General features: G+C 39.5%; 1 protein-coding gene across 2 annotated transcripts in view; it reads left to right on the top strand.

Moving 5' to 3' along the window:
• KDM1A (lysine demethylase 1A) overlaps positions 1-15,297 on the top strand; it is an 89,746-nt gene that overhangs the window by 57,356 nt on the left and 17,093 nt on the right. For both annotated transcript variants that reach the window (XM_020983041.2, XM_020983039.2), the window contains one exon: positions 7,324-7,466. In XM_020983041.2, the coding sequence (XP_020838700.1) occupies positions 7,324-7,466 (143 nt within the window). The remainder of the gene's footprint in view (positions 1-7,323; positions 7,467-15,297) is intronic.

The raw sequence follows: 15,297 nt of genomic DNA, 5'->3' as shown, positions 1-15,297 counted from the left end.
TCTCTCTTAAGACCCCAAGTTACATGAGAGTTGCTCTTCTGTAGGGCTCCGGCTCATTTTTGAGGTCAAGTTGTCCTCTCCACTGAACTTACAGCCCTGGACAAAAAAGTAAATAACAATGAAAAGAAAACGGTCCCTGAGAGAAGTGATGAGGAGAATGTTCTCTCAGTTGCGCCCTTGGGATGGGTAAGGGTGGTTTTTTTAGTGAGTTAGTGGGAAAACCAAAACTGAGTTCCCTTGTTACACACTTAAAAGTGTGTAAAACACTATTCTAAATTTGTGGTCCCAAGCGCTTGGTTGGGGCGCCAGGCTTTAGTGTGGGACCACTCTTCTCCATCTCAGTTTCCTGTTAGTCTTTCAGTTTCTCTTATGCAGAATTCTCTCCATCTCCTGCATAGACTTAGAACTGGAAAGAACCTCAGAAACAATCTAGCCCAGGGGTGGGGAACTTGCACCCTCGTGGCCACATGTGGCGCTCTAGGTCCTCAAGTATGGCCCTTTGAGTCCAAGTTTTACAGAACAAATCCTTTTATTAAAGGGGTTTGTTTTGTGAGCTTTGTTTGGATTAAGTCAAAGGGCTGCACTTGAGCATGTAGAGGGCCACACGTGGCCTCGAGGCCACAGGTTCACTACCCTTGATCCTGGCTCAACCCTGTAATTTTACAGAGGAATAAGCTGACCTTTAGAAAGGGGAAGTGATTTGTCAAGTCACACGGCCAGGATATTCAGCAAAATCCTAGCACGCTGCTGCATTGTTCTGTAATAATATACTTCAAGCAGAATTAACATAGTAGGCATTTCTTGATTTCTTCTCTGAGATAAAGTTTACGGTATTTATTGACATTTACTGGGAGGAGGGGAGATGTGCACACTCATTTTATTTGAGCTAAATGGATTCCACCTCTGATTTTAAAGGGCAGCTGTAGTAAAACCCCACAGAAGTGCAGATTGTGTTAGCTGTCTTAGTGGATGGGTAGCATGAGTTAGTCATCAAGAGTAATGAATCTTATTTCACTGTAAGGCCGTGTAGGTGACATTGCCTTTGCCCAGGCTCTGCCTTCTCCACCTGTTGTTTCCTTCAAGGGTTATCTCAGGTGCCACCTCTTTGAAGGCCTTTCCTAATTCCCTCATTTCATAGGGATCAAAGGGCCCAGGCTTAGAGTCAGAAGGATCATAAAGTCCATCTGGTCCAACTTCTTCATTGTAGTAATAAGAATATTGAAGCCTGGAGAAATTTACATGACTTGCGCAGAACACACAAGTGCTAAGGAGCAGAGTCAGTATTCGAACCCAGGTCTTCTGACTCTAAATAAGTTGTTTTTTTCCTTGTTGATTTTAGTGACCCTCTACAAATAAATCCATATTGATTTTGTAGCTATCTGAACATTTTATTTTTTCTACCACCACCACCTTCTCCACCCTTCACCAATGGAATATAATCTCTTCAAGGTCATTTATTAAGTGCTTGTATGTGCCAGGCATTGTGCTGAGTTCTGGGTATACAAATAACAATAAAAATCCTCCCTGCCCTCATTATAGTCAAGACAGTACCTAAAAGGAAGCTGAAATGGAGCACGGGGAAGGGAAATCATCAGAGGGTGGGAAATGTACCCAGCACAAGGCCATGATGGAGAACTCCGGAAGCACTGTAGCTGGTGGGAAGTAGAGGCCCTGGAACCCATGTTCCTGCCCTCCAGGCAGAGAGCAGAGGATCTTGATGAGATGGGAGAATCAGGCAGATTCAGTCTCACAGTATGATGAGATTTTGCAGTGATGAGATGCTGGGAAGGAAAGCATGATAGAGAGAGAGAAGTCTGGAAGCAGCATAGTCAGCAGAAAATGGGAACCGACGGGGTTCCCTGAACAGTGGGCCTGAGCAGATGTTTGCTGACTGACGCATCTGCTTATACCGGATTGGGAGCGCCTGTGTACCGGGCCTGCCGACAGGGCTCTTTGTTCATCCTTTTCTGTTCACCTGCGGGGCCAACAAGCACAGCCTCCTGTTGGTGCACTGAAGTCGCCTTCGTTTCATCCTTGCTAGCGCTGGACGTGCTGGCTGCTTTCTATTCTAGTACTGTTGACCTGCCTGCCCGTAGGCTCCCTCTGAATCTTCTTTTCCTTGCTTATTATTCATCATTTTGTCCACAGTGATAACATGAGATGTAGGGGTATTGTTTGAGGATTTTGACACTTAACTTTACAAACAAATTTCACCTAATTAGCTGATGTATGTAATAATAATTATAACAATAATAACTAGAATTTATGTAGTGCTTTATGTTTTGCAAAACACCTTTCATGTTATCTCATCGTAGATGAGGTAGAGGCTGTTATCATCCCCATTATACATAGCCCTGAAGGCACATTAAAAAAGTGGCTTCTTAACTGAGGATTTTCTGTCTGGGAAAGAATTGTGTGCTGTCTTGAGTATAGTTCTATAGAATGAGCTTTTCAAAGGTAAAAAGGCAAATGGATTCCCTTTTCTCAGTTTCTCTGATAATTCTAACCTAACCTATAGTAAGAGTGAGGCTTCCTCAGGCTTATGAACTGAATCTGGCAGCTAACTTACTTATACTTAGTCCATAAGCAAAGTATTAAGACATAATAGCCTATAATTGTGAGACTAACATGGCTTTAGAATTCATTAGCTGTAACATTCTCCAGGCCACAAGATGGGACTGTGACTACGTGAAGGAGAGACGTGTGTATATGTGTGCATGTGAGGAAAAAGGAGAGGCGAGAGAGAAGAAGAGGGAGAGGAAAGAGACAGAGAGTGTGTTACTTGGTGACTGTGTATCTCTGTGTTTTTTATGCTGCCGATGGGCCTGTCTCGATAGCATATCATTCTTACAACATAGTTAGCAAATCAGACATACTTATATTGTCTTCCTAGTTTCTGGTTTCAATGTAGAGCAAGTTGTCAGTAAGATTTGATCTTATTCCTCTCTTCATTGTCCACAGTATGATACCAAGTGTGGTATCATGGTTCATTCAAGTAGAAAGGAAGAATTACATTGTTAGCTCTTGCTTAAATGAGCTGTGAGACTTCATCTGCAAGCTCGTCATTTAATTAGCCTCTGATAAGTGATGTAGCTGGGACTTAAACCTTGATCTTCTAAAACTTATGCCAGTGGTCTTTGTACTGCTTTTGAAATGTTACTTAGTGTAAGGATCTGTAAGGGTCATTTATGTTGTGATACCTTTCTCAAGATAATAGTTTGGGAATTAGGAATTGTACTTAAAAATGAAGCTCCTGTAGTTTAAGACCTTTACTATGTGTCAAACATTGCTGCTTTTTGAAGACTGTCTATTTACAACTAAAATTTCACGTGAAATCATGGAAATGATGCAAGTTCTCACAAGTTATTGAAGGAAAAGGGATAAACTAAAGTCTGTGTCGACTCCATAGGCTGCTAGCTCTAGCGAGGGAAGGAACCTTTGGGGAGATTTAGTTAAGGGTTATTCATTTAGCCTGGGCTCAGTCTCTGTGGAGTTCTTTCCACTCTCTGCTCTCTGTAAGATGCATGTTCTCCGACCTTAGAAATCAATCCAGGATGGGAAAAATAGGAATCTACATGTGCCGGGAGAAAACAAAAGAAGTCAAAGATACTCTGTCCATTTGGTTTTCTTTCAAAATTATGTTCTCGATAGAACTAGGTTGTTTGTTTTTTTTAATTTGTTACCTAAATTTTCCTTTAAGATTTAATTTAGCACATGAAGCCTCTTTTAGGATACCCTTTCCCAGTGTGCAGTTCCCTTTTAACATTCCTTTAGGTTGTTGGATGTGGCAGAGATTAGTGAGTCTGGATTTCATGAATGAAAGCCATTCTGTCAAGGCTTTAATAAGGCAGGTGTTTATATCGGTATACTAGCAATGCAGAAATGTCATCCTATAGTGTTTATTCCAATGGGACAATGATCTTTTGGTCTATCATCTGCTTTTTTGGGGGGGTTATTCCTTACCTTTTTATTTAGTCCTGCATTGTTCTTACTCTTAAGTGCTTCCTGCCACCCACCCTAACCCTTCCTTTTAGGCCATTTCTTTGCCTTGACTTCTCTCCCTACACCTTCCCTTTTTTTTTCTCTTTCTTTTTCTTTTTCTTTTTTTTAAGTATTTGTATAATGTACCTTATTTCTGTGGTGGTTGTCACAGCTTTTGCGGCTAACAGACTGCTTCTGTCATGCTGTATGTTTTTTAAAGTTGTTAATTTTACTGCTGATGTACAAAACTAAACTTGACGTGGCTGTTGGGCTGTTATTTACAGTTTATTTCTCTCTCTGCTGCAATGGTTAAAAGGACACTGTCAAGGTATTTTTTTCATAATTTTTTTCAAATCATTTTCCTCACTGTTTATAATAATCCATTAGAAGCTTGAAATTTCAATCTGTTTCCCTCCCAGAGTTCCTCCTCATCCCACATTCACGCTGGTTTGTTGTTGTAGGGCTGCTCCTGAGTGTCGGGCTAGTACTATTTGAGTTTTTGTTATTGAGCGCATGTAAGCGTCAACTTTTTTTTGATGGTGGGGAGACATAAGGAGAAAGTATAATGAATTACACAAACTTAGCAATCACTTGAAGGGGAGAAAAAAAAGAGGGTAAATTTGGTCCCACTAACCTTGACAGTGTCCCTTTAAATATTTCTCAACCACAAACCCTAGAGCCCAGTTATTGATCCTGAGTGCTGCGAGACTTTTTCAGTATCACTTGTCTCATGTGACTGCCACCCCAGCTGCAAAGATTAAAGCTTGTCTGAAGCAACACGCATCCAGTTTGTACTGGAAGAGCTTTAATCACTGCCGTTTGCATACCTTTGTATTGAAAATGCCTCATATTTGAGGCATTTGAGGATGTGTGGCCCTTCTGTTTCTGTCCCTGCATCATCCTTTTGATAAGGATTTTACCTTTCCAGCAATAATATCGCCAGAGAACGAGCTTTCTTTCCTCTTTTAAGAGGAAGAAATAACAGGCCACAGAAACATGACCACTCAGGTGCCACTTGGTCTTTGGAAACCATACAATTCCTGGTCCGAGGTCCTGGAATGTTAGTTTTTTTCATGATGCAGAGTGATTCTATTGAGACACCTTGATGAAAAATGTTCTCCTTGTGGAGATTTCTCCTTGAAAAGCATTCACAAGTTTAGCATGCACAGAAATACCATGTGGCACTTTGCAGGATCACTGTAGGAACTGAAGCAGGAAGTTATTTCACTGTTGAAGTTTTTTCACTGTTGCTATGAGGCTGTGCTGCATTTACTTGCACCATGATAGTGGAATAGGACATGGACAACTCAAGTCAAAAACCACCTAAAAAAACTCCTAGTAGAAATGCCTTTTTAGACAATTCTTGATTCCAGTGTTTTTCATATTAAAAACCATTAGGAAAATGACAAAAAGCACCTATTTTCATAATTTTAGATTGAGTGAGTAGATCAAGGTATTAGGTCCACCAAACTGTAGTGTATAAATACCAGAATCATAGAAAATTAGAATATAACGTCAGAGCTGGAATTAGCTTTAAGATATGAAATTTAGAGCTGGAAAAGACCTTTGAACATAGAATCCTGGAGAGGAATTTTAGAGAGTATCTGGTCCAACTTCATTTTATAAGGAGTTCCCTCCTCCCCAAAAAACTCAGTGGGGCAATGGGGAACCAGTTGTAATACAATTAAGTTGTATTACATTTAAACACTAACCTGCCTCGTTTCTCAGGCTGTCCTGGAAGGACCTTTAGAAGTAGTGCTACTGCCCCTGTTTCCGGAATTTGGTGCTGCTCAGCCAGCTCTCTTTAAGCCTGATGCGGAGTCGGCCATGTCTTAGGTGTCCAGAAAGAGAATTGTAGCTCTTTCTCTTTCTTCTTGGTGCTCATTGTTTTACAGCTTTGTTTATGGCTCCATAAAAATTGATCTCCTAGAATTGCTTAATGAATTGGTAAGGAAGCAAATCCCAATTTTCTTAAACAGCCAGGTCAGTTTAGAAGAGAAGAAAAGATTTTAAAAGAAGAATGAAGAAGTTGTTGCTGAGCTAGGGAGCATTGGTGACCCCCATTTCATGGTGCTTTACTGATGAAAGCTGACTATGTACTGTTCACATTTGCACATCCTTTCCAATAACTACAGAAGCTCCATTTAATCTTTGTACTTAAGAAAGAAGACTGCACTTATCCTGAAATACCAACCAAGTCGTCAGCAAAGGAGAATTCCAAACATTGAACCCTAATGATTCCCTTTTTACAGTAGGAGGTGGGTTCAAGTGGTATAGGCTGAAATGCCAGCTCTAGGCACGCTTTCTCTTTCCCTTGTTGCTGTCATTTACTAAGTGTCATGGCTACAGCTGCTATCAAATCAACATATGGACAAACAGCAGCCCTGTAACTGCCATGAGACTGGTAGCATCAGCAAGTGGGGGATAGTGTTATCTCAGGGTGGGAGTAGGGGGAGGAGCGCAGGCAGGACCTCCCTTCTGCCCCCACACCAGCCAGGACCCAGACCTCTGAGCTTCTGACTCATTATTTTCTTATGTACTCTTGAAGACCTTGGGACAGGTTAACTCCAATGCACATTTTTGGGTGTCACAAGGGAGAAGAACAAGGAAGGTGCCATTATACCCTTCAGATAACACCTCACACTTAGAGAGTGCTGCATAATTTTCAAAGGCCCTTTTCTCACAACAGCCTTGTGAGCTAGGCAGTACAAATCGAGGTGTCCCCATTGTAACTTGCCCCTGGGCAAGGAGCTGGGATAGGGACTGAGACCCAAGTGCCCTGACTCCAAGACCCTTATATTCTTCCACTGTCAACAGCCACTTCTCGCCCTCTTCATCTTCCTCACCTCAGCTGAAATCCTGTGGGGAGGCAGGCTGGGACTTCCAAAATTCTTGGAGCTTTTCTCCACATGCTCTACCATTTTTTTTCCTTTGCAAGAACCTGGTGTTTTGAAACATTCCCAGGCCTTGGTTTTACATCCTTTGCTTTCTGGGACTTTCCCTGTGTGTTGTTCTGCATGCCAGCTCAGCCCAGTGCATGCCAGCTCCAGTGCAAGTCTTGCTTCATGTAACAGTGCCGTTAGCACGTGTGAAATCTTTTGACCTGCCCTCTTTATGTGGGTAGAGTCTCACCTCTGGAAGGGGGATGTCAGAGACAGACAGTACATTCTCATCATGTAATTTAATGGAATGATATAAGAAAGTAAACTTGAACTAAATTTACCCCTTCCAGATTATGCATTTTAACCTTTCCTAACTCTGTGATGTTTTATGGATGGTTCTGTGTTTATTTGTGGCTTCTCCATTATGAGAACAAACCCCATTATTCTTTGAATTTTTCAGGTTCCAAAAGAAAAAGATGAAATGGTAGAACAAGAGTTTAATCGACTGTTGGAAGCCACATCCTACCTCAGTCATCAGCTAGACTTCAATGTCCTCAATAATAAGCCTGTGTCACTTGGCCAAGCCCTGGAGGTTGTCATACAGTAAGTACCTTAGAGGACCAGTGTGGGATCCTGGGGAAAGAGTGCTCAACTTGCCAGAAGACCTGGCTTGGAATCCTGGTTCCCACACTTAACCTGTGTGATCTTGGGTAGCTCAGTTAACTGAGCCTCAGCTTCTTCCTCTATAAAGTGAGGAAAAAATATTACTCCCACCACCTACCTCGTAGAGGGTTTTAGGAAAGCAAGGCTGTCAATCTTTCCACAGATGGCTAGTAAGTGCTTGTTCACTCTGTGTCAGGCACTGTGCTAAGCACTAGGGATACAAACATAAGGGGAAAAAAGACAGTCAAGGTATTAGGTCCACCAAACTGTAGTGTACAAATACCAGAATCATAGAAAATTAGAACATAGTGTCAGAGCTGGAATTAGCTTTAAAATATGAAGGTTAGAGCTGGAAAAGACCTTTGAACATAGAATCCCGGAGAAGAATTTTAGAGAATAACTGGTCCAACTTCATTTTATAAGGAGTTCCCTCCTCCCCAAAAAGCTCAATGGGATAGTGGGGAACCAGTTGTAATACAATTAAGTAAGTGGATGTCCACATTTAAACACTAACCTGCCTCATTTCTCAGGCCCTCCTGGAAGAAGGACCTTTAGGAGATTACACTCCATTGGGAGAAGACAGCATACAGAAGGGAGCTGAGTGAGGGTGGAGTGTGGGAAGGAGAGGTACCTGCCTTGAGGCTGCTGAGACATGATGTTGAAGTCAAAAGCAATACCACAGAGGGAAATGAAAGATGGCTGGTCAGGGTCCCTTCTAGAAATGGAGGCTCCAGGAGGAGCTCACCAATGGGAGAAAGGGAAATGTCATGATGGTGGGATGTTCCCGAGGGAGGAAGTCACAGAGAAAGATGGATTTTCCAGTGTGAGGAGGCCCCAGGCACTGACACATGATAAGGCTGGGAGGGGAATGAAGGATGGCACTTGGGGGAACTCACCAGTGGGAGAAGGGGGCCAACGTAGAAGAAAGCTCCAGAGAAGGTCACAGGCACTGAGGCAGCTAGGGCACTTCATCAAAGACCCAGAAAGCAAAGCCAGAAGGAGAATGCATTTGGTAAATCTGTCTATAAGTTGTTAGTATTGCCTTTGCTATTTTTTATCACTGGTGGTGAATTCTTAGAAAAATTTACTTAAAATTTTTGAGGTTTAAATTTTTTTAAGTCTTTTTTTAAATTTATTTTGATTTATCAGCCATCACTTCAGTAAGCTTTTAAGTTTTAAATTTTTCTCCCTCCCCACCTCCCTCCCTAAGACAGAGCACAATCTGATATAGGCTATACATACATATTCCTATTAAACATATTTTCACATTAATGATGTTGTAAGAATTAGAAAAAATAGGGGGAACCACCAGAAAGAGGAAACAAAACACAACAGAAGAAAAAAAAATAGCAAATAGTCTGCTTTAATCTGCATTCAAACTCCATAGTTCTTTCTTTGGATTTGGATAGCATTTTCCATCATGACGCCTTTGGAGGTGTCTTACATCTTTGTATTGCTGAGAAGGATTAAGTTTATCAGTATTAGTTATCACACATCGTGTGATAACATGTGTACAGTGTTCTCCTGGTTCTGCTCACTTCACTCAGCATCAGACCATACAAGTCTTTCTAGGTTTTTCTGAAGTCTGCCTATTCATCATTTCTTATAGCACAATAGTATTCCCTTACATTCATGTCCTACAACTTGTTCAGCCATTCCTCAACTGATGGGCATCTTCTTAATTTCCATTTCTTTGCCACCACAAGAAAGAGCTGCTATAAATGTTTTTGTACATGTGGATCCTTTTCCCATTTGTATGATCTCTTTGGGATATAGCCCCAGAAGTGCTATTGCTGGGTCAAAGGGTATGCACGTTTTTATAGCCCTTTGAGCATAGTTCCAAATTGCCCTCCAGAATGGTTGGATTGGGGCAGCTAGTTGGCTCAGTGGATAGAGCACCGGCCCTGAAGTCAGGAGGACCTGAGTTCAAATCCGGCCTCAGACCAAACACTTGACACTTACTAGCTGTGTGACCCTGGGCAAGTCACTTAACCCCAATTACAAGGGGAAAGAAACACTCTCAAAATGGTTGGATCATTTTACAACTCCACCAACAATGCATTAGTGTTCCAATTTTTCCACATCTTCTCCAACATTTATAATTTTCCTGTTTTGTCATGTTGGCCAATCTGATAAGTGTGATGTGGTACCTCAGAATTGTTTTGCTTTGCATTTTTCTAATCAATAATGATTTAGAGCATTTTTTCATGTGACTGTAGATGGCTTTCAGAGGCTTAAATTATTTCAGCTGTAATAGCATACTCAGAGGTTTCATATCAATAGATCATGGATGGTTTCCTCAAGAACAGACTAAAGGCACTAAAAGTGAGAAAACTAGAGATTTTCTGAGTTGGGAAGGGGATAAGTGAGTTTCAGGAGTTGGAAAGAGGAGAGGAAGCAGGTAGACTTTTCTGGATGTAAAACAGGATGTCACTTAATGCCCACAATTAGCAAGCAAGTAGAATTTATAGGAAAAGGAAACTTAGGTCTCAAAATGGTGTCCGTTTTACAAGATGGAGTCAGTTTTGGTCATACAATTCCCACTATTCTCTCAGCCCCCCCATTTGATTCAGGCCCATTCCCCCATGGATCACTTACCTATAAGCCATATTAAATGAGCTCATGCTCACCATCAACATTATGTACCAAGAAAAGACCGTTGGGAAGCATCCTCTCACGTAGCTTAGTGTAGCAGCTAATACAGAGTCTAAGAACAATAAAGATGATATACTACAAGCCTTGTTAAATAGACTGTAGGTAAACTAAGTCAGGCTACAGATCAGACTACTTATGGACTAATTTTGAGAGAGATATACAAAAAAAATTCAGCAAACATAAACACCATGAAACAAAAGGGCAAAGCAAATCAATGATGAGCGTCAACTTTAAATGACATCAAGTCTCCTTGTACCCTAGTAACTCACTCCTGATGTCTATTTAATCAGTTCGTCTTGAGTCCCAGATGTCTCAGGTAGGTGTCTGGTCCTTGGAAGTATGTTTTTTTGGACATTCAGGAATAGGCCCCATTCTCAGAACAGCACTGAAAAGGGGCTCTGCTCCAGTTCCAAATCACTTGCAAAGATTCCTCGATAATTCTGCTAAAATCTGCCAGTAACAAGACTTAATACAGTTTAGTACAGTCTTTTAAATTTGGTTTTCCAATATTAATTCACATGGTGAAAACTGCCCAAGCCTTATGGTTTTGATCCAATTAACGACAGAGCTATATGAAGAACATCAGATTAGGCACCCATAATTCACCTGAAACGTCAAGAGAATTTCAGTTTTTACATACCCCTTACTGTTTCTATCTTGACTTAAACCCTGTACCTATATAAGAATTTAAAAAAAAAAATCATGAGTGTCTAACTTGTAAAATGAAACTTTCTGTCTTTTAAAAATTATCAGAAAGGTACTTTAAAATGGGGAAATAGTTTCACTTTCTTTGCAATTATCAGTGCTATTTTAGAGGTAAAACTCTTAATCTAATTTTGAGAATTTGTTACTATAACATAATCAAAATCAGAATTTCCATATTGAGTACATTTGGAAGTCAGTCATATACATATGTATATAGTTCTCAGAGTAAACGATCTAGTCTTGTTACTTTTTCAAACTTTACTATTCCATTTAATTAGAAAACTTTTATATTACGTCTTTGTCTTATTTCTTTGTCTGATTCCCTACCCCCGCCTTAGGAGGATATCATCCCTATATTGTAATTTGACTGCAAATACAGACTGAAATTGGAAGATTTTCCATGCTTGCATCTTATTATAGTAACTCAGAGATGTTCCAGTATCAGTCAACTAATAGATTTAGTATCATAAACAAAACTTCTACAGTTCACTTGCCCTGATTATAGAAATTTTATATGAAAGGAAAAGGAAGGGCATAGTTCTAACAATGTCAAGACTTGTCCACTCAAGGACACAGACTGACCTGACATATATCATAATAGAGGAAAAACTCACTTAACTCTGTTTGATTCCAGGCATGAGTCATATCTGATAGTAGTAAAGCCTCCACATTATTCACAGGGCATCAAAAGCAAGGCTCAGGTTTAACCAGGTGGAGAAATTTCCTGTTCAGAAAGGAAATAGCACAATGGGGGAACTGAGTCAAGAGGCTTCTACATTAGGCCACACCATGGTCATCTCCTCTACTTTTTTCCCAAAGACAAACATCCACCTGTCTGTTCTCAGGCTGCAAGACATAGCATTTTCTACTATTGGCTTCATCACAGTTTAGACAACCATTCTTATAATTGAAACAGTATTGTAGTCCCAATAGTTTTTACCTCAGATAGCAAAATTTCACTACTCACTGCTTAGGGCTTGAATATTATTAGTTTTCTCATGTTTCTCTAACATTTATTTTTCATTTATCCTTTATTTATAAATTAAAACTAACCACATTCTGGGGTATCAGACATAGAGCAAATACCTGATAGTTGATTCATATTAATGTATTAAAGTTATATCTTTAAACCATCCTGTATATTTTCATAATTTTTCTAAGTGATAGCCAAAATTTTTCACATGACTTGTAAATTCCCCCCTTTTGACAAAGAATAGGAGAAGTATCTTATTTTCTTGATTCTAGCTAGGTTCTCAAACTTCACAACTTTAGATTTTGCAACATGTAGCAATTCATAATCTAACAGCATCCAGATTTAAAGAGAAGTTATTTGTCTAACAACATTTCTGAAAAGGTTTCCTAAATTTCATAATAAAAAACAATTTAGAAACATAATAATGACAATATACAAAATCTTATATTTAAAACATGAAACAAAACTTATTACCAGTCAGATGATATAAATTCAGCCAATAGCATTTCCAAATTATCCTATGTAAAAAAATCATGCATTTAATCACCTTTTGTTTATTATACTAAGCACATCTAAAAGCCAGTATAGAGTCATTATATTATACAAAGAAGCAATAACAATACATAATGTTTACATAATGCCATAATCACTATATCATTTTTGATCTTAACAACCCTGGGAGGTGTGTACCATTATTATTTTCCTTTTTACAGATCAGGAAACTGAGGTAAACAGATAACTTATTTAAGATCATACAACTAATAAATTTCTGAGACTGGAATGTAACTTAAGTTTCCCTGAGCCATGTTTTTTTTGCATTTGATGCCACAATTAATAGGAGAACACATGTCACCACATCATAATTTAGTTACAGGACAATTTTTTCAGCCAAGTCAACTCTAGATTTAGAACCACACAATCAAAATCTCAATTTTCCAGGACGGTTAGGCACCTGTGCTTTAAAATTTAGAGCCCAGAGTTAACAATAGCTCATTTTCAAAGGTTCACAGTAGCACCTTCATCTTTCTATAAACTTTTTATTTATTTTCTTTCAAAAATTACCCAAAGAGCCACATCAGTTCCTTTTGTGTTAATAACCTATCCCCATTCTCTCTTTCCCTGAAGCTTTTCAATTTTAACCCAGGCAAAAAAAAGATGAGGAGAAATTCCAAGTGGCAACCTTGCATTCCCATCCCCTTGCTTTGGAACTCACAAGATTCTAAAGACTGGGACATACATCCCTGGAATGGTCTTTCAGGGGTAGGGTACTATATTTATATTCCTAACTATATCCCAAACTATCTAACTAATCTTATTCCATAGAATTTCTGCTTTGCAATTTAGCACAAAATTTTATACAACCCTGATTAATTGCAATACTGCTACCTTTTGAGGTTCCTAAGAGCTTGTAAATGCATGGTTTCTTTCTAATTTTCTTTGATGACCTTGCTTCTAATTTACCTAAACAATTAATTCTGTTACATAAAGCTTTGAAAGTTTTACTTCAGCCTTACCAAAAGACATTCCTGATTCGTGGTCACCTCGCACTCCACCTCCCCATTGTTGTGAATATCTATCCCCGTTTTCCAGAACAAGGTCTGGATCCAGGCAATGATGGGGATGGTGTGGGGGAGGTCCCTCCTCATGGGCTCCTTTTCAGTTTAAATCACCCTTTCCTCAATTAAATTTTCCTTATTTTTAAGTTGCTCCCTGATTTAAACAAGCTTTTTTCTTTTTTGATGGTCAAAAACAAGAGGCAGCCATTGAGTTTCAAATAAATTTAAAATGCAAATAACATACCTATTTTTTTACTCTTCAAATTGCAATCTCCTTTATCTCCAAACCTTCAAATTCTACTAAGATGTTTTTAGCAGTTATCATAATTTGGAATCTCTAATTCATTTATAATGCCTCAGATTTCTATAAACCAGGAAAAAAGTTTTCCTTTCTTTGATTATCTCAGTTTATCTCTGTAATCCCCACTTGGCCAGGGCTAAAATGACAGAATAAGTATCTTCCAGGTTTTTTTTTCTTTTTAATCTAATCTCCCACCAAAGGCCTAAAGTGGGAGTTAGCCCTTAGTCAGGGGCAGAGAGTTTGGCATCACTGTTTCAAGTATGAAACTCTGAAACGTTATTACTCTTCCCCAGCATTCTAAACTCTTTGGCTGAAGCCATTAGCAGCCTTTCTGGCTGGCTGCATTTTCCCTTAGAAATCTTTCAAGGTAGTAGGATCTACTAACAACACTAAATATGACACAAGACAAAGATTTTATTTTTTAAGGCAGTTGGGGTTAAGTGACTTGCCCAGGGTCACACAGCTAGTAAATGTCAAGTGTATGGTCTGAGGCCGGATTTGAACGCAGGTCCTCCTGACTTCAGGGCCGGTGCTCTATCCACTGCACCACCTAGCTGCCCCACAAGACAAAGATTTTGCTGAGCATTTTACAAAGATGTTAAAACAGACAAAACAAAAAGACAGAAAAATTAGTGCAATTTTCCAAAATAGTTATTGAAAGTCCCTTCTTCAAGGAGAAAGAGAGAGGTAGAATGGGGTAAATTATCTCACAAAAAAAAACCCAAAAGAAAAGGCTCTTACAGTGGAGGGGAAACAAGGGAAAGTCAGAGGGAATGAGTGAATCTTATTCTCATAGGATTTGGCTTAAGGAGGGAATAACATACACACTTATTTGGGTATGGAAATCTGTCTTACCCTACAGGAAAATGGGGGGGGAAGAGGACAAGAGAGCAGGGGGATGATAAGAGAGGAGGACAGATTGGGAAAGAGGATAATCAGAGGCAAATACTTCTGAGAAGGGACAGGATCAAAAGAAAGAATAGAATAAATGGGGGGGGATAGGATAGGTTTAAGGGAAATAGAGTTAGTTTTTCACAACATGTCTACTATGGAAGTGTTTTGCATAACTGCACATGTATAACCTATATTGAGTTGCTTGCCTTTTCAATGAGGATGGGTGAGGAAGGAGGAAGGGAGAAAATTTGGAACCCAAAGTTTTAAAAACACATGTTTTTAAAAAAATGTTTTCACATGGAGCTGGGAAATAAGAAATACAGGAAATGGGGTACAGAAATCTGTCCTGCCCTACAGGAGAATAGAAGGGGAAGGGGATAAGAGAAGAGGGGGAGAGATAGAAGGGAGGACAGAATAGGGGAAGGGTATTCAGAATGCGTGCCATCTTGGGGTGGGGAGAGGGGCAAGATGGAGTAAAAATTTGGAACTCAAAATCTTATGGAAGTAAATGTTGAAAACTAAAAATAAATACATTTATTAAAATAAAAAAAGAGGCAAAATTTTTTTTAAAATCCCTTCTTCATGCCAAACTTAGGGTCCTTTTGGATTTTATACATTTTAGTGTAATTTGAGAGCTCTGTCTTTTAGTTACCCCCTCCATTCCTGTTTGGTAAGTTATGCCTGTTT

The sequence above is a fragment of the Phascolarctos cinereus genome, unplaced genomic scaffold, assembly GCF_003287225.1.
Source record: "Phascolarctos cinereus isolate Bilbo 61053 unplaced genomic scaffold, phaCin_HiC Scaffold_726;HRSCAF=1367, whole genome shotgun sequence".
NCBI lineage: Eukaryota > Metazoa > Chordata > Mammalia > Diprotodontia > Phascolarctidae > Phascolarctos > Phascolarctos cinereus.
This window is presented reverse-complemented; position numbering and strand designations above follow the sequence as displayed.